The 19,470-nt window shown below is 46.4% G+C and overlaps 1 protein-coding gene across 1 annotated transcript in view; it reads left to right on the top strand.

Moving 5' to 3' along the window:
- SRRM4 (serine/arginine repetitive matrix 4) overlaps positions 1-19,470 on the top strand; it is a 42,526-nt gene that overhangs the window by 16,041 nt on the left and 7,015 nt on the right. Inside the window, exons 2-8 of the mRNA XM_030460522.1 lie at positions 2,208-2,351; positions 4,371-4,454; positions 4,797-4,868; positions 5,243-5,269; positions 5,983-6,033; positions 9,680-9,772; positions 10,740-10,902. Of these exons, the coding sequence (XP_030316382.1) occupies positions 2,208-2,351; positions 4,371-4,454; positions 4,797-4,868; positions 5,243-5,269; positions 5,983-6,033; positions 9,680-9,772; positions 10,740-10,902 (634 nt within the window). The remainder of the gene's footprint in view (positions 1-2,207; positions 2,352-4,370; positions 4,455-4,796; positions 4,869-5,242; positions 5,270-5,982; positions 6,034-9,679; positions 9,773-10,739; positions 10,903-19,470) is intronic.

Raw genomic sequence — 19,470 nt, 5'->3', positions numbered from 1 at the left:
TTTCTCCTTTCTGCTGCAGGCAGGAACTGGCAGGGGAAGGTGTAATAATCCTGTCCTTTGAGGCCACAGTAATTGTTCACACCAAACTCCAAGCCCTCAAACACATGAAAGACCACAACAAAATGTACATTTTTATATATATATCTAATCAGTGTCTGTGGAGCTTAACACAAGGAGATTAGCAGCCAGTTTAGAGTGCTAGTGACTCTCTGCATTCATCAGAGGGAACATTTGGTTGAACTGGAGCCAACCTTTGATGGAATTGGAGAATAATTATTTCCATCAATAATTACTCCCAAGCCCAGAAGAAATGTTTTGTAGCGTGTTGCAGGACAGGAATACTTGGTTGCCTAAAGGCCAATGTGTTTTAACTCCTGAAAATCCCATCAGTGGGAGCAGGAGTGGGGTGAGAGAGACATTGCCTGCCATGCCCAGGTCCCTCCTGGTGCTGCCAGCCAGGAGGAACCCTGCTGCTGGAGCTGATACAGCCCAGTCTTTGCACAGGTCATTAATGTGGGGACGTTTTATAATGGATTCTAATGATTGAACATCGGAAGATTGTTCTTAAAAGGGGCTCAGAAAAGGCCACAAGCTAATTATCTTGAACAAAGAAAGCAATTAACCATGTAGCTTCCTGGATAACTAAATATAATGTATATGTTGGGAAGCGACTGGGGAATTTTATTACAATCGTTTTTTAGATTTTTAAAGGCAGAGGGACCATCACCTCCTGCATGTCCTGAGTCATAAATCTACATGTCCTGAGTCATAAATATTTCAGCTTCCCGTCGTTGACCTCTGATGCTTGTATTTGGCTGATGCACACCCCTAAATGGTCAGGCATGGCAAAATGGGCTCCAAGAAGGAGACAGCTACTGGAGAAAGTGGGATTTCGTTGAGGGAGAAAACACAGGTGGAAAGAGTGGAGTGACCCTTCTTCTGCAGGTGTTCCTGTGCCAACTCCAGCCCTGGAAGTGTTGCTCATGACTGGGGCAGGCAGCAGGATGTTCCCTGGGGCATGCAAGCCTCTGGCTTTGCCCAGCCAGGGCTAAGATGCTATTTTAGTATGACATTGCTCCTTAAGCACTCTCTTGTTCCAATTGAATATCCAAAGTGTACAACACATACCTTGCTCTATTCCCTTGTTATACCCCTATACCCCCAGCCCATGTGTGATGGTTGTGACAGTCTCTGCAGCCAGGCCAAGCTTTATTTATTTATATAATTGCTTTATTTACTCAAATAATACTCAGGATGACACAAACCCCACAGTGGTCTTGCCCCCTCTGCTGCTGGCCATGGTTTATGGCTTTCTGTTAATATTTGTGTTGTTTGAAATAAACATCTGCAGGGCCTGGAAACCTATTTACTTTCCTCCCAAGTGCCTGAGCTTAGGTTTCTTTTCTCCATTTGGCTTCTTTCCTCAATTTCAGCTTGTCCTGTCCAAACTCCAGTGTATCTTGGTGACCCCTCACCTCAGGCTTGCCCTGCCCTGGCTCTGCACCTCTCCAACTCTAATGATCTCAGGGCTCTTGCAGGCACCTGTGTAGCTCAGGTGGTTCCTCTTAGGTCTGCTGGGCTCTACTAGGTTCTCCAGTTTGGGCTTTCAGCAGGATCAGATGCATTTACTGGACCAATACCCTATTTGTAGGAGCAGGGATGGAGGGCTGTCCCCTGGATGCTGAAGCCCTGCTTCCCCGCAAGTGCTGGCAAGGGGATGGGATGAGGCAAGGTATTGGTGACACAATGGCAGGTTTGGAGACCTGAAATGCAAAATATTTTAATTTTTTTTTAATCTACCATTGTATAAGATCAGTGCTGTCTCTGCTGAGTTAAAAGCCACACGTCAAAGGAAGGTGACCAGGGGTGCTGTGCTGATCAGCTGAGATTGCCCCTTGTATTGGATCTGGATCCTGTGCTGTTCCCATAGCCCAGGGCCATCCAGTGGCTTCTCAGCTCTACCATGCTTGTGACATCTCTGCCTAAAAGCTGAGCATGTCTGGGCCATGGCTTGCCCTGGGAATGAGGGCTTTCTGGAGCACTGTGGGCTCAGGAGGCTGAGGGGGCAACCTGCAAGTCTCCTGCAGAGCAGCACAGGTCCTGTCTGTGGACAGGAAAGGGGATTCCTCACAGAAATCTTCCAACAGAGGAGCCCTGCTATAAGGACAGCTCTTTATTGCTGTGTCCCTCTCTTCTCCCTCCTGCAGTGGGACACTCAGATGCTTGCCATGCCCTGCAGAGGACAGATGTCCAGAAAAACTGAGCAGCCATGGGGTCAAGGAGACTTCCACTACCAATGGCTGTGCTAAAGGGAAGGGGAGACGGGACTATGCTGACTACAGATCACGCAGGTAGGAGCCAGGGCTGTGAGTGGGTCACCTTGGAGCCAGGGGATGACACAGGAGGCATTTGGGACTGTTTACCCAGCTCCTCTCAGGATCTGTGAGAGCTGGGATGGACGGGTTTAATAATGGTGTGAGTGTACGACATGAAACTCTGGTGCATGTTGGCACCTGTAGGTCACTTCCCCTCTGTTTCTTGCTCTTACCACCCCCTTGCAAGTAATCCTGGTGGAAGACAGGCAGCCTGCCAGCATCCCCATGTGCTACCAGGTCCATGGGGCACCTTGAGCTGAGCATCGCTATCAGAAATTGCCCTCTCCCCATGCCTGGATTGGCTTCCTTAGGGATACAGCTCCATTATCAGTTCATCATTACCCCCTGACAACTTGAGAGGGAAAAAAATGAATCAGACACTGTAAATGAAGCAGCTAGGGCCTCTGAACCCCTGCCTGCTTGCTAAACTGTCTCTGGGATTAAAGCCTCTCCATTTGGTTAAAGATGCTGGAAAGAAAGAGCAAGAAAGCACATTTCATATCTTCAGATTTCAGGCTAACCGAAACAGTAATCTGAAGTGTATTTTTAATTAGTCTTTGATTACCATCATGGAGAAACAATTAAAATTGGATCAGTGCAGGGAGAAAGCTTCCACATCAAAGACAAACGAGCTTTATCTTGTGAAAGGGAGAAGAGCTCTGCAGAAACTGCTCGTGTGTTTTCTCCCTGCTCTCCCCTGGCCACGGGGACTGAGATGCACCCAGAACTGTTTGCTGGGGAGCACAGATCCATCCCAGACACCTGTGGGAGCTGGGGCTGAGCACCCTGATAACTGAGGGGCTGAGATGGGTGATTAGGTCCCTGGCCTGGGGCAGCCCCTTAGGGTGTCCTTGGGCAGATGTTTTGAAAGCATGGAGCAATTGGCTTTTTCTGAAAGTGTAATTTTGGCAACAATTCAAGTTTTGGTGAGCAAGTGTCAGGAGGTACATAGCCTCCCTGTCACCTTGCTGTGCTGATTGCTCTGTGTTTAGGGCTCTTTGTAACAACCATATTTGTTCTTCCTGCAGAAAATGATGAGTTTTTGGTCATTTTCTGCAGTAAAGATCCCACAGTCTTGCAAACAAGGGGCTGTCATTGTACGTTCCCTGCCAGCAGCTCCTCCGACTGGCAGAATGAGCAGTGGGGAAACTGAGGCACAAGCCCAGTGCCCTGGTTTCCAACAGTAATTTTGCAGAGGTCTTGGGAAGCTGGCTCCCCATAAACCTCACCTGTGGATCAGTTAGGGGACCCACAGGCAGATTTCCTCGGGCTGCCACCATCTTAATGAGTGTTTGCTTTGGTTAATGAGTAGCCACAGAGTATCTTTTGTATTTTAAGCCCAGTCGCCTAAATTAATTTATCTATGATACTTGATTTTCATTGAAACGTAACACAATTCAGTGTTTTATGTTTTAAAAACAGAATTAATTTACAGGAGGGTTTTTTTCAGGATTTAACAACTGTGTCAAGAGGTGCATATGTCATTAAATTACTACAGCATCTCAATAAATATATACATTTCTATTCAATTGCTATTTAACATATGCCAAGTCTTTTATTACAGTTAGATGCAGCTGGCTGCAATAATTATTGTATGCAAATTAAATGCCAATTAGTTATTTAAAGGATATTTACCAAGACCAACAAAAACCTATAAATCTGTTAGGTTGTTAACCTCAGCAAACAATTAAAATAATCAGCCAGTACCACCACAGCCTATCGTCTTGTTATATCTGTCTTGTTATATCTTGTTATATGCTGTCTTGTTATATCATAGCCATGGAGGAAACACTTCATTTGAGCTGAGCCCCAGGTCTTCATTAGAGGGTAATTAGGTGCTCACCCACACCCTGGGTCCTGATCCCTGCCCTGGATGCCCCTGAGGTGGGGAAAGCAGCCCTGCTTGAGACAATACACACAGTGCCCTTGCTTTTTTTGTTATGATGATGATTTTATCATTTTAATTTTGTTTTTTTGTTGTTGTTGCTTCTCCAGCCCCTCCTGCAACGAGGAGTGCGTGGTGCTGCCAGCCCGGGGGAAGAAGAAGAAGAAGAAATTGGGCCACAAGAAGCGAAGGAGGTGAGGGCGGCCATGATGTTGTGTGTGGTGTGAGGGGACCGGCAGCCCCTCAGGGGTGTGAGGGGGCAGAAAACACGAGGAGTGAAATGGAGGCTGCGGATGGGGAGCTGGGAGAGGCCAGGGCCTTCCACAGGCTGAGGGAGGTGCTGCCATTTTCTCTCCCTCTCCTCAGGGTGGCAGAGGCTGGGCTGGCACTGACCTCCCTGTTCCTTCTGGGTTTCCTGGGGGCCCCCGGCCCCTCTCTTCCCCGAGAGGAAGCCGCAGGTGCTGGGGAAAGGGCTGGGGTGGCTGGGGAGGGCTGTGGGGAGCCCTGCAGTCCCTAATGCCCCTCTGTTTCCTCAGGTCCCCCTCCTATAGCCCTACTCCTGTGAGGAAGAAGAAGAAGAAAAGCTCCAAGAAGCGAAAGAGAAACAGGTATTTTTCCCTTGAAAAATGTAATTGTGGGTCGACGGTAGCTGTGAGGGGGTTTGGGCAAGGGGTGGAAGACATTACTGCCTTTGGGCAGCTGGCTGAACCCAGCACCAGGAGGGAGAGGTGTCAGACTCCTGATCAGAGCTGCAGTGGACCCCATGGGGAGGTGAAAACTCTTCTACAGATGCCACCTCCTGACAAGAGCCCTGGGTCAAATGCTTCTTGAATTTTAATCTCCTGCCCAGGAGTTCTCAGCAAACCAGGAGATCTATGAGGTCTTCTCGCAGTGCTCAGTCTAATGCTGGGCCTAGACATACTGATTCAAATTTCCAGTTTTGTGAGACCTTATTTCCAGTGTATGTATTTGTTTCTCGCAGGTTATCTTCAAAGAAGAGAAGACACAGGTAAGAGTTGAGCAAGTGTGGGCGCTCCCTTAGAGACAGGAGTGTAGTGGTCTCTTCAAGATGTCACAAGGTTTATGTTCACTGGGTGGGGTCAGAAAACTCTTTTCTTCTGTGACTTCTTGAGGAATCCCCTTGGCTCCCTTAATTCCCTGTGGGTCTGGGGCTACCCTCTCCATTTTCACACTCATTCATTCCTCACAACCCACAGGAATCAGGTCTCCATCCCAGCCTGTGCAATCAAACACATCAGTGGGAAAAGACCTCTTGGTATAAGCTGGCCTCTGGCAACCCCATCTATGGTGTACCTATCCTGTGTCTTGAGTCTTCATTTCTCTTACAGTTTTATCTGTAACGTATAGCATCCCCCAGCAGTTCCCACTGTTGCAACACCGAGTCAGTGTCTTTCCAGGTGTGCACTGGAAGATCTCTTTTGATTCCAGTATGTGTTTGTACAGTATCAAGAAGTATTCATCATCTCTATGGGAAAATGCAAAGCCACCAGGATGGCTGATCCCTTTGAGCATCTTTTATTTGCAAAGTCCACAAGCCAGATTGTCAGCAGGCACTCAGACCCCCTGTGCTGCAACAGAATCATTAATTCCTTTCGTTTTTAATGCACGCTCTTGGGTGATCTAGCAGTAATATTGATGTGTGATTGTACAGGTTTTTTTCAGAACAGAAATCTCCAAATTAATTAGCCATTTCTCATTTAGTTCCTCAAGCCCCAAAAGTAAGAGAAAGGAAGAAAGAAAACACAAAAAACAGTAAGTAGCAATTCATGGTGTTCCCTGCCCTGCCTGCATAGAGATGTGGGGGCTATGAAGTGCTTGATGTGGTGGGTTCCCTGGAGCTAACACTGGTTGCACAGCCCTAAGCAGTTCTAGGGATTATTTCTCAGCTAAAACCAGCAATTCTGATTTTGCTGGAATGGAAAAGGGTTTGTAGAAGCTGGAGATCTTTTCCCCTCTTTTGTGCCACCTCATTTGGTGCTTTCTTTGTATCTCGCAAGTTCACTGAGTCCTGAGCAGAGACTCTATCTTTTCTGATGAGGGCAGCATGAGAAGATGAACTCAAATCTGTGGCACATGCAGCCCCACAGCCCCCACTGTGCAAAGGGCACCCTGGCACACTTTTGCTGAGAAGGGCTCTAGCTCCTTGTTTGCTACTCTTGGTTGTTGTGGTAGGGGCTACTCGTGATACACAGGACAACCAGATATCCCAATGAGATGGGCAGTGGGAACTAGGGAAGAGAAGAGATTGTCTGGAGGAGATAGAGGTTGCAAAAATATTGGGTTGAGGTTCCTATCTACTCTGGAGTGTTGGTAGAGCACAATCCTTATCCTTCGGAGCAGACACTTAAGGGGTATGGTATAAAATGTGGCTCCTTGAGACTGGAAGGCAGGCCTGTAAGCCTTCTGTTTTTTCATTTCTGTCTTCCCCTGGTATCATGGTTTAACACTGGCACAGCAATTAAACCAAATAACAGATGGTCTCTATTAATCCCCCTCCCCACCCTGATAAAGGAAGGAGAGAGAATAAGGGAGAGAGACTGATTGGTTGGAAACTAAACTGCACAACTTCAATGAAACAGTAATGATAAATAGGAAAAAATACTAAATATCTACAAATATACAGGAAAATTGCTCCTACATTCCTCCTCCTTTCCCCCAATAACTCTCACATCACCACTGAGGCTGCAGAGCAGCCCTGGGAAAGTCCAGGCTGGACTCCTGGAGTCAGCAGCAGCTGGGAGCTGGAGGCAGGAACACACAGATTCACGCTGGCATGGATCAGGACCACAGGCAGAGGAAGGGATGGAATCCTCCCAGGATGCTGAAGCAAGCAGGGACAGGTAAAGAAGGGGAAGCAGGAAGGGGTTTGACCCTTGTGATCCCTCAAATTTATACTGAGTATGATGTGTGGGATGGAATACTCTGTTTGGTCAATTTTGGCATCTATCTTGTCCATTCCTCTGTAAGGAAGGGTTGCAGGTGTGACCTTTTTACTCCTTTTCTCCTTCTGGAGGGCAAAATGTTCCTCAGAACTGAGCAGTGTTGGTTCTGCACATCAATCTCCAGCTGCAACTATAAACGTTCAGCATTATCAGTCCCAGTAGCAGACACTGACCGAGTAACTTGCTTTTAATTTCAGCAAGTGCAGCTACTTACAAGAGACTTAGCTGAAAGCAAAATTACAAGACAGAAAATTACCTTTATCCTGGCCCAAACCAGGACACCTGGGTATTCCAACTTGTGTCTTCCCTGCTTTCAGAGCAGGGAAACTATTCTGTGGCTTAATCCTGGGCACCAAACCCCTGGTTTGCTGAGACTCAGAGTACCCTGTTAGAGACAGAAACTGAGATGGAAGATGGGAATTTTATGGTTCTGGTATTAATAGGAACTGCCCTTCGATTCTTCCCAACACTTTCAGCCAGTAGGCAGAAAAGGAGACAGAGGGACAACAACTCTTGATTGGGACCCCATGAGGTGCAGAGCATGTTGTGCAGCCTGCACAATTGCTATTGTATGCAGAGAGCCCATCTCCTTTTCTCTGACTTCTGTGTGTTCAGTAGTAGCACATCCACCTTCTTTTTTTTTTCCTCCTCAAACAGGGAAGGCTGCACCCTGAAGCCTCAGTGGTAAAACTGAAGCTTCCCATGTTACCAGTAACAGCAGGCACCTCCCCAAACCAGCCTAGCACTGTCCAGTATGTGTAAGCCTGACAGGGTGGTTAAAACAAAGATCAGATGCCTAGCTGGAGTGCACTGACCTAGGGGAATGAGGGCTGCTAGGAATGATCTTTAGGGATGCACCAGCCAGGGTGTTTTAGCCTTTATCTTTCAGCTCACAAATCAGTTATGCCACTCCCAGTGTCTGCAAACATTCTTATTGCTCCTGGGTGTAGATCAGATAGATCCCATGAGTCAGCTCAGATCAGGATTTCTGTATAATCACATAGCTTTGTCTTCTCTTTATGCTGAGCAACTGGTTATCTAAATCACACAGGACCAGTTTTCTCCTGCGAAAAGGGAAAACTCTTAAACTGGAGAGACTGATGCAGAGGGTGAAGAGCAAACATGGGAATTTTCACACACAACCTCCCTGTGAGGGAGAGGTGTTCAGTGTTGCTGATTTCTGCTGTATGAAAATAAGGAAGATCTGAAAATGGGAAGTTTTTAATCATAGAGAAAATAACAAGGTGGAGCTGAAGTTACCCTGGCAGTGGCCCTTTTGTCTTAAAGGAGATGCTGTTCTCAGGCAATTAATTTCTTGAGGTTTTTATAGTGGCAAATTGCTAAATGCTGCCCAGGCAGAATGTATTAGTGCTGCCAGTGGCTGGCATAACGTGACCATGAAACCAGAGTGTTCCCAGCAGCTAACCCATCATGACCTTTGCTTGCTGGCACAGGCTGAGGAGACAGTTATCCTATCAGATCTAAAATAACTCCTGTGGTGGGCAAAAATTGGAGAGAATGGGACAAGAGGTGACAGGTAGCTTGCATCACCCTGCTATCTCTGTGCAGGATTCCAGCTGTTGGTGTGGGCAGCAATGGCCCATCAGTAACAGCCTGGATGGAACAAAGGGAGGAGTAGCAGGGCACTGAACATGGGTCCCTGTGAGCAGTTTGCTGGTAAATGTCCTGTGGCTCTGTCAGAAAAGGGAGCAGCAGTGACTGGGCACCTATAAGAAGCCAGGTAGAATAGTCCTGCCCAAACAGGAACCCTGCACAGGGCAGGCAGCAGCTGGGGAAGATGAACTTCATGGTTCTATGGCAACCATAAGGGCTGCCCATCAGCCTGGATTGACCTTGCCACCTGGAGAGCATGGGGTAGGCTGGCTGTTACTGAGGTTCCTGTGTCGTTTGCAGCCTTCTTCCTTCTGCACCTGCTTTTTTTTTACAAGGAGCCTGCACTACAGAGAGGGCTGGAGCAAGAAATGGGAGGGCTGCAGCTTTGCCATGGGTTGCCCAGAGGAATGGTGCTCCCCCAAAGAGGCTCAGCCATGGGAAGGTCGCAGGCTGTTTCCTGGCTGTCTTAGGGTAGGCTGCAGGATGATGGGGAAGCACATAGCTCTTTAAGGACCTGAAAGCAGAAAGGATTGGTGCTGCCTGTCGCTCAATGCTAGCCCATAGATCTTCCCCAGCAGTCTACAGAGCCAAGCTAATAGCCTGTAGTTAAGATGCTGGCATTGATCTCAGTAGGATGGCTTGCTGTCAGTGTAGACACAAAGAGATGGAGACTTTCTCAGGTGTTAGTGTTGTGCACAATGTTTCATGCACCAATCTCAGGTTTAAAACACAGATCTTCCTCCTGATGTGAATGTTACTGCTTTCAGCCTCCAGCTGCTGGCTCTTGCACAGTCTGCTCATCTAAGAGCGTTTTGGTTTTTTTTTCTCTCTGCTTCTTAAAGCTCTCGTGGGCGCACCAGGAAGTCTCATCGCCACCGTCACTGCCACTCTTGCTCTGAGAGCTCTGACTACCACTCCCCCAGCTGCAGAAGCAGGTAATGTCACTGCTCTCTGTGTAATGTCCTTCAACACATCTCGGTGGGCTCAAGTATGCAATTGCAATAGCCTGTGTGACCCACAAAGCCTCTGTGCAGAGCCACATCCAGTTCTGGTAGCAGCTATGGCACATATGGGGCTCTGAGCTTTGTGTGGTCTTGGCTCTAGGAGCAGTGTCTGCAGATTTTCGGTCCAGCAGTCACTTCTAATCCCCCTGTCTGATGATCAGCCCATGACAGCTGATTCCAACCTAGTCTGTCTTCCTTACCCCTGGGGCTCTGTACTGCTGATGTCCCAGGAAACCCTTAAGCTTGGTCTTAGCAATGGAAATATATTTGCCCATGGCAATCTATAGCTGCTGTCTTTGACCTGATTAAAAATCTCAGTCCTGTGGATGACAGATGCATCCTGAGGCCACCTAAGTGGATGCTGGTACTAGAGCCTGCTCCACTGCAATAGCAAGTCACAGTTTACACACATCATGACTTCATGTTTCGCATTTTCTGAAAGCACTTCATAAGGAAACACCCCTTACTCTCCCACTTTATTCCTCCTAACTACTGGGGATTTTCTTATGAAAAGCTGATAATCAGTGGAGGGAGGAATGCAGTCAGTCCTTTGAGGGGTGTTCCTACACAAGCAGAGTGTGTTTTCTCTGGGGGGTGTAGTACTGTAGGGACATTCTAGGCTGTGTGAGCCTTGAGCCACCATAAAATCATAAATTGGTGCTGAAATTTAAGGTTAAAATCCAAAGTTTGGATGCAAAATATTGAAAAAAAAACCCCACAAAAAAACAACAAAGCAAAACACCCCTTTTCTCTCCACCACGACTCCAAAGAGAAGTCATGTGGAAGATCTCCCACACACAATGACCTAGCAAAGAGCTGCTGAGGGTTTGTATGGAGCTGGTAAGGGGCATGCTGCAATAGCAAGGAATAATGCTTTGGGTATTCATGTCTCCTGGAGGCACAGAGCCAGGTCTCGGGAGGAAAGGCACAAAACACGGCAAAGATGCTCCTGGCACCATTCAAAGAGCACGGCAAAGACAAGCTTCTCTGCAGAGGTTCAGGCCAGCCAAAAATCCAGCCAATCCCTCCTGTTCTACAGCTTCCTGTCTCCTAAGGAAGTAGTAAGTATTACACACTGTGCTTCTTTGCTTGAGCTAGCCCTGGGAATCTGGACAAGTAATGTCATATGAAATTTTTATACCTCGATTATAGCAATGTTAGACAAAGTTGGTCAAAACTGTGTTATTTATTAATGGTGCTGTTCTCCAATATATTTAAAGTGATTCCTTCCTTCAGCACTTTCAAATCAAGGGTGGGGCTGGACAGGGGAAGAATATACAAAGGCTGTAGCCTACTAATAATGAATTGAGGGCATTTAACAAAAAATAAAAACAACAAAAAAAATGTGGCCTTCAGCAGTGATACTTTACAGGGAAGTGTTTGTTATGCAGTCTTTGTTCAGATGGATGTTAACTTAATTCACTGGTCTTCCCATCCAGAAGTTTAGTCCTTCAGGGGAAAAAAGGAAATCAAACTAAAAAAGAAATATTTACATTAGAGGAGTTGGTGATTATTGGTGGGGGATGTTTTCTGACTATCAGGATCCTTCTAGGATCATGGTTGTGCTGGACTGACAAGCCCAGGAGCCAAATTCAGAATTTATGAGCAGCTCTCATTGATGCTAATGGGAACTGCATGTGCAGCTGAGGGTAAAATCAAGCTCAGTGCCTTGGGATGTTTTTCACTGTACATGGAAAGGGATGATATAATACATGCTTTAGAGATGAGAGAGCAAAGGATGGAGAGAAATATTAGATACAGCTTGATACAGAGTCTTCTTTTTACATTTTGCAATTCCTCTTTGTTGCCAGTAGCTGCAAAGCAGAGGTGTGATGCTCTTTCATCATGGTGTTAGTATCTGATAGGCATTCTGGAGAGAGAAGTTGCTACATAGGACTCAAGGTAGTTTAGCATCTGATACCTGTGTGGATGTGTAACATTAGGAGCAGAGTCCTGCAAGCCCCAAAGTGATACGTAACAGGGAACTGATTTTCTCTTTTAGGCCCAGTCATCAAATGGAAGTAGCTCAGTCATACACAGTAATTCCATCAGAAATTATATAGATAGTGCCAGCAAGAGGAGACACCCACATAGGCAGCATTCTCATCCAAATACACAGGGATTATTTGTGGGCACAGCCAGGCACAAGCTGTCTTTCACCATTATAGATATGCAGATTTGTTCTTGTTATATACATCTCCTGAGTGTGTAGTCACATGTGAGTCACAGCTTATAAATCCATATTAGGTAGAGTGTGAACAGCAGAACCTGCACACCATGTGTGGATCTGTGTGCATGCAAAGAAAGAATAAGAAATTTGTACTGTCACAAGCCTAGGGTGTTGCCCTCTTTCTATTTGAGGAGGTAGGAATGATTTAAGAGCTCCTCCCAAAAAGCAGACAGCCAAAGACTGCATCATGTCACTGTTTTGGGTTTTTGTTGATTCAAATTACATAGTTTACCTAAGTGTTTTCAAGTCTAAGCCTGTTTTGAAACTGGTACTAGATTTTCTCTCTCTGAAGCCAGGTTCTCTGAGTCCTGTGAGGCTGACTGCCAGATGTTCTGTTCCCTGAGCAAGGGTAAACTCTAATTTAAGACTGTAAAAGCTTTAAAATGAGAGAAACTCAAGCATGCTGTGCTCCCCTTTCCACTTGCTACACTTGGAGCAGATGAACTCACAAGCTGCAGGCAGGGAAAGTCAGAGCTTTACAGTTACAGATGCAGGGGATGGACACAAAGGAAAAGTTGTTCTGCTGCGTTCTTTCTTGTAAGGGTTAATAACACAGACAAATATTTTGGTGACTAAAAGGCATCAGTACCTTTGCTCTGCAACCCACTAGTGTCCTTTTGTTCTCAAAAAGGAGTATGCTCTCTTGGGACATCACTCAGGAGCACATTTAAGCACTTGTTTAAACTGAAGACCCTGGCTGAGTGCTGACCCTGAAATATTTCTGAATGAAGCAATTAAATACCATGCACTCAAAACTGTCAGTGAAAAATGGAATGGGAACTTCTAGTCTCATTAATGACTGCACACAGCTCTTTGATGCCTCTCCTTTTTGTAAGCTAAATGGTTGCTCTATAAATAAGCATAATTCTGTCAGAACCTACTTTGAGAGCAGCCTGGATATGATATGAACTGAAAACATGCTCCTGCATAAAATGTTGATCACCTAATAAAAATAAATCACTGTAAAAGAACAGATTTTGTGGGAAATTCCAAAATTTGGATGTAAAAATGCCATATTTCAATCCTCTATGAGGACTGATGTGTCACATTCCTTGCCCTTCCCCCTGGCCTGGCCTTCGAAGCCAAATTGTCCTTGTCTGGAGAGATGCTTTGTCCTATCTCCAGAGAAAAGGATTGTCCATGACAGATCCCAACGTGCTCATCTGCATGAGCCAAAGAGACAGTGCATGATCTCTGATGAGGTAATGCTACATCATTTCCAAATCAAAGACTTTGCTTTCTAAGTCTATTTTTTTTCTATATTCTTCTGAAGAGCTGAAGTATTTTGTGGTAAATTCTGCCATCTCCAGATAGTTTTCCTGTCTACTAGAAAAGCCACATTTTTCTAATCAAGTCTAACTGTAATTTATGAGGGACAAAACATCCAAAAGAATGGCCTGCCCATGTATCCACCTTGCTGCTTCTTTCCCCCTTGCCTTTAAGCATAAGTTGAAGCACGCACATGTATGCAGAAACACCCCAAAGTTCCCTGCTACTTTTCTTTTTGGCAGTGAATTTTCAAACTTTTCCTTCTCATTTTCCCTTTCAATCCCATGCAGCCACAAAAGGCACCTGCTGAGGACAGGATTGTGGCTCTGTGCCTCAGCATGCAGAGAAACTGTGGGTAATACACAGCATTTTGAACAGAATCTTCCCCAAACCTGCTGCAGACACTTTATGCCACACTGATACAGATGTATTATTACATGCCACTGCTTGCAGTTGAGCAGTGCAATATAAATACCTCCAGGCTATGAATCCCATTGGCTTTGTTGTACCTGATGAAGAGGACTGCATGCTGCAATCCACTTTCCTTGCCAGTTCCCTCACTTCTGATGAAGCTTGTTCATCCAGTGTCACAAATGAACTCGGGCTTGAGCCAGATTTTCAGTGAGGCTCAGTGGGGTACAGTTGTTCCAAGTGATGCTGTTTGTGCTTGTGTGTCTGCAGAGAGGTAGAAGTGAGGAGATGTTGTGCAGGGGCTGGGACAGCACGTGCAGGAGGAGGGAACCTTATTGAAGATCTGTGTGCTGGCTTGCTCTCTGTTTTCTAGGCTGGGCTTACATAGGAAAAGCTGTTCTTTAACTGTTAGGCAGCAATCAAGAGGGCCGTTGATGAGCAGAAAGGCAAAGCCTTCCATAAATATGGAAGGTCTCCTCTTTTTGCTTTTTCTTTTCAATCCTCACAGCTGTGGGACTGAAGTTACCTGGTTACTGTCTGGTAAGTTGGCAGCTCGGCACTGGAACCACACTGGCAGGCTGGGGTGAAGGAGGGATGCCTGCAGCTTTGGCATAGCTGTGATCTGCACCAGGTACCAAAAGAGCTGGTGGAAGGCAAAAGCCCTTGCTCCAAAGCAGTGCCAGCCTGGCATTGAGCTGAGGACACACTGGCCTGTGCAATGCAATAATGGCTGCATCCCAGGAAGCTGGAAAGATCTTTGCAAAGGAACAGAGCTTTGCCTGTCTTTTTCAGGAATTTACCCCCAGCACTGGCTCTGTGAGCCAGGCTGCTCAGCAGTGCTGTTGTCCAGCCCAAATAGCCCAGGCTCTGACCTCACAGGGAGAGTTGTGTCATCATTGCCTCCGTACTCCTGGACTTAGCCCCTGTGGTAGAGAAAACCTCACTCTGGACTCTCCACTTAGCAAACCTATGGCACTATTTTTTTCTTTTTTTCTGTTTTTTTTTCTTTTTTTTCTTTTTTTTCTTTTTTCTTTTCTGTTTTTGTTTTGTTTTGGTTTTTTTACACCTTTAGTATAAGGTTGGCTTTTCAGGTGAGGAAAATCATCAGCAAAAGTGAGCCCGTTTCCCCCAGGGAAAGGCCTCCACCCAGCCCTTGGGTCTGGAAGATGAATGTACCCTTGAGGAGCCCCTCTCAGCAGGTGCTACTCCCCACACCAGCAGCTCAGAATGACAGAATCATTCGGGTTGGAAAGGACCTGTGAGATCATCTAAGTCCAACAGATATTAAACAGAACTGGGCTCAACACTGATCCCTGGGGGACACCACAGCCACCAATTAGATCAGCACCATTCAGCACCGCTCTCTGGTGGCTCTCCAGACAGTTCCTAACCCAGCCCATAGTGCTCCTGTCTGACATGGGCTGACAGCTTCTCCAGGAGAATGCTATGGGAATGGTGTCAAAGGCTTTGCCAAAGTCCAGGCAGACTCCATCCCCAGCTTTCCCCTCATCCAGCACTGGGTCCCCTGATGATAAAAGGAGCTCAGGTTGGTCAGACAGGACCTGCTCTTCCTTACCCCGTGCTGGCTGGGTCTGATCCTCTGTCCCTCCTGACTTTGCTGTGGGATTGTCCCCAGGATGAGCTGCTCCATAACCCTGCCAAGCACTCAGGTCAGGCTGACAGGCCTGGAGTTTCCTGGGTCCTCCTTTGGTCCCTTTTTTGTGGATTGCTGTGACATTCCCCAGCTTCCCATCATCTGGGACCTCCCCAGTGAGACAGGACTGTTGGTAAATGCTGGAGACCAGCTTGGGGGAGCTCTTCCCCAGCTCCCTCATCACCCTGGGGTGGATACCCTCTGGCCCCACAGACTTGTGAGGATCCAAGTGGCTCAGCAGTCACCACCTTTTCCGTGCAGGATCACAGAGGGGCTGCTCAGCTTCCTATTTCTCTCTACAAGCCCCAGAAGCCACTGTCCTCAGGACAACCTGTTGAAAACTGAGGTAAAGAAAGTGTTAAATACCTCAGCCTTTTCCTCATCTTTGGTAAGTGTGTTTCCCTCCATGTCCAGCAAAGAATGGAAGTTTTCCCTGCCCCTCCTTTTGCCACTGATGTATCCATAGAAGCTCCTCTGCAGCTTCTCTGCCAGGCTTGAGAGCATGGCTTGCCAGGTATTGACACAAGTTTGGTTTTTTTTTAATCCCAATCATTGCAAAAATGCCCAGAAAAAGCAAGAAAAGGAGACATTATGAACTCCTGCAAAAGAAATGAACTCAACTTTGAAGTGAGTTGTAAAACAGGAGGAAAAAAAGACCCAAGAAAGAAATCCTGCAACTGTAACAGAAGCTGGGCCATGATGCTTATTGATAGGTCTTGGTCCCCTTATGGCTGAGAAAATGTATAGTCAACAGTGACCTCTGGGCTGTGTTCAGCACAGTGAAGGGACTCATTCAGTTTAATTGAAGATGAGCAGTGATTGTATTTTTGGAACCTATTAGACTGCAGTGCCTCGTTTGAACACACTCAAAACTGCAGTCAGGAGTATGAGTGAGGGCCCCATTTCTCTTCTCCCTTCATCTTGATTAAATAATGATTTGAAACAAACAAAAAAATACAATACATATAAGGTTCTCTTGAGGGTAGCAGTAGGTCCTCTGTTGAAAGCTGGAGGAATCAAAGTTGACTGATATTATTGAATTGCTTACTAGAGAAGGGGAGAAAAAATCCAAATGTTCACAGAGGGAAAATTAGATTCATAAAAGAGCAGACTCTTTTTAAGGCACCCTAGAAAAACAATAAGCCATTAGAATTCAGTTGAGCTCCAGAGTGTTTTCAGGTGGGGTGATAGTTTTTGATTTCATGGGGCTGTTGTGCCTTTCAGAAGCAGTAAAACGGGACCAGAAGAAAAGCCAAGGTTGTTGGATAGGGAATTTGTCTCTGAGCATACAGGCAATGAAGCATCTTGAGGTTTGTCCAGGTTCTTGTCCCAGAACAGAACTCTCTTCTGGAGCCTGTAGGAAGCTACTTCTGGCAACAGCTTGGTAGCTTGAGGTGGTGAGGCTGGGAAGCTGGTACCCCTCCTCTTGGCACCTGCCTTGCCCAGCCCAGACCTTCCAGTCTTCAAAAAGGTTGCAGGCACTGCATTTCACTGATATGCATGTGTTGCTTCTTCCCAGAGCTCTGCTACCACAGATGGTGAGCTACAGAGGAGCTTGTAGGTCCCTCCTGCCATTTGACAGATTTTGTGATGTGCTGACAACAGTTGCTATTTTGAAGGTAGACTTCAGCAAGGGCAAAGCCAGAGCAGACATACCAGGTCCCAGTGGCAGTCCTAAAAGCTGTTTTAGAAATGCTAAGAAACTGCTGCCTTTCCTGGAAAAAAAAAAAAAAAAGCCTTTTGGTTTTAACTGGGAAGGAACAGAACCAAAGTGTTTGTGCAATGCTGGAATCAGTGTTCCTTGGAGCAGCCCTGTGCACACTCCAGGTCTTTCCCACCTCTGTAGCCAGGGAGTACCTCAGGTGGTGTTTTTATGGTTGTAAATGAAAAGTGGTCAAAGAATGGTTAGGGTTCAGCTCTAATGCAAACCATAAGCAAGATTTAAAAAAAAAATATCTGATGCCATATTTAAAAGTGCAACCCTGTGTCTTCTGAGTTATGGCTGGGGAAAGCACAGTGGGTCACAGCAAGGAGGCCAGTTCTATCAAGGTTCCAGGAAGAATTAGTGAAAACTAGAGAAGAGCTGGATTTGTGTGTCTTTTATGCTTTTTTAACATTCCAGTTTCTTCTGGACTAAACAAGGACCTGTAGAGAAATGCTAGAGCTGAGAAGCAGCAAGGTGCAGTACCAGATGCTGAAATGAGGAGTTGTGATTTGTGTCTTCACTCATTCCTAGTTGGGAACATTTGGGAGAAGTTGCTTCCCTGTCTGGTACTTCTGCTTTGACAGTGCAAGTTGGGTAGTGATGAAGCACCCCTTTGTTTTCCGTGTCTGCTGCTGGAGCTCCTGATGCCTGCAAGTTAGGAAGGAGTATGGCTTAGCAGTTAGTATGGGGTGGGGATGGGGGAGTCTCCACCTCCAGTGTGAATTTGCTGGGATGAACTAACTCCTTATCCCAGATTCAGTAACTCCTCTTTCCTTGTCAGCATAAGAAATACTTGGAGATTGTCCAACTCCAGGTGTTTTCAGAGTGTGAGGATGTTGGCAGTCCTCACTCCATGGATGGTGTGCTGTGAGCTGCTGCTGCCTCTGCTGGTGGCTCCGCTCTGGTTTCAGGCGCTGCGGATTCAGCATGTTGTGTGAATCAGCCATCCCTGTCCTAGTTAGCACCTCCTGAATTAGACTGAGAACACCCTCCCTGCAGGGGCACAAATCAGATGCCATGGGAAGGAGGGTGGATGTGAAGGCACCATCTGATGGGATTAAGGAGCCTTCACCGCTTGTCAGGGATGATAAAGTCGCCAAAGGGACTGGCCGTGCTGTGTGACAACTGATCTAGGTCTCCTCTGCTCACTGAGATATTACCAACATTGCAATGTGGTTTTCTTGTCTCAGAGCACCCCAGATGTGTGAGGGTTGAGCCCAGGTCCTCAGAGTTGAGTGTGGGGTAGAGGGAGGACACTGCATGCCCTGGAGTGTAGCACGAGAACATATGCAGCTGCTGGGGGAGCACAGCTTGCTGGAATCCTGTTGGAGGACTACCCTGAACTGGAGGAATCAAACGTGTGTCCACACTCTGAAGACCTGGACCATAGAAGTGGGAATGAGGAGAGCAGAGCATCTCAGTGAAAGAGGAGGAGGCCACACAAGAGTGCAGATGTGCTGGGTCAGCATTTGGCCCTAATTCTTACCCCATGGCAAGGGCAGACATGAGCACTAATGTAGCCTCTCTCCCAGGGCAGTTACATTGCTGCCTGGCTCAGGCAAACGGCACTGGATTAAAACTGAATTATAAAATACTCAAATGATGCAAATGCCCTTGGTCGTCCACAGGGTACCAGACAACATCCCTGCTCAGGGCAGCTAATGTGGATTTGGGGTCCTTCCTGACCTCATGAGGTTCATGAAACCCCACGTGGAGGCTGCCAGGAGCGGGGCAGTCTTTTTCCTCCTCTATTTTTTTTTTTTTTTCACTTTTTCCCTCACTTGAGTTCTCTTTGTCACTTCCATGAAACCCAAGGGATTTAGTGCAAGCTGAAACTTTTCAGCACAAGCAAGCAGCCTCCAGGAATGGGCTGCAGGGCCTAATTTGAAGCAGAAACCAAACTGAGCAATGAACGAAACAAGCAAGCAGACAAAAAGCAGTCATGACATTTGCGTAGAGGAGGCAAGCAAACAATTGGCAGTGTGGATTGAAGAGAGGGTTTATGTTTTTTTCATGTAATTTGAGACTCTAATGATGGACTTATGTTGCCCGCTCTTCCTTTTTTCTTACACCTTACCTACTAAAGGAGGAGTTCTTGATGGGTAAGTGGATGCTATCCGCAAGACACCAGGGAATTTCTTAGAGGTCACTCGAGCACATTAACTGTATCTTCTTCAGGGGGAAAAAAAAAGCACACAAAGCAGTATCTGTATAGCTTTTATTTTCAGAGGGATTTTTCTTTTTTCCCTCCCGCTCTGTTTTTTTTTGTTTGTTTGTTTGTTTTTTGGTTTGTTTTTTTTTATTATAAGCTTGTTTATTTGCCAGTTTTTGATTTGTACAGAAGCCCTTAATTTGGTTTG

Source organism: Calypte anna, chromosome 15 (genome assembly GCF_003957555.1).
Source record: "Calypte anna isolate BGI_N300 chromosome 15, bCalAnn1_v1.p, whole genome shotgun sequence".
In the NCBI taxonomy this organism is placed as follows: Eukaryota; Metazoa; Chordata; class Aves; order Apodiformes; family Trochilidae; genus Calypte; species Calypte anna.
Note: the sequence above shows the minus strand (reverse complement) of the source record. Positions and strands in the feature narration are given on the sequence as shown.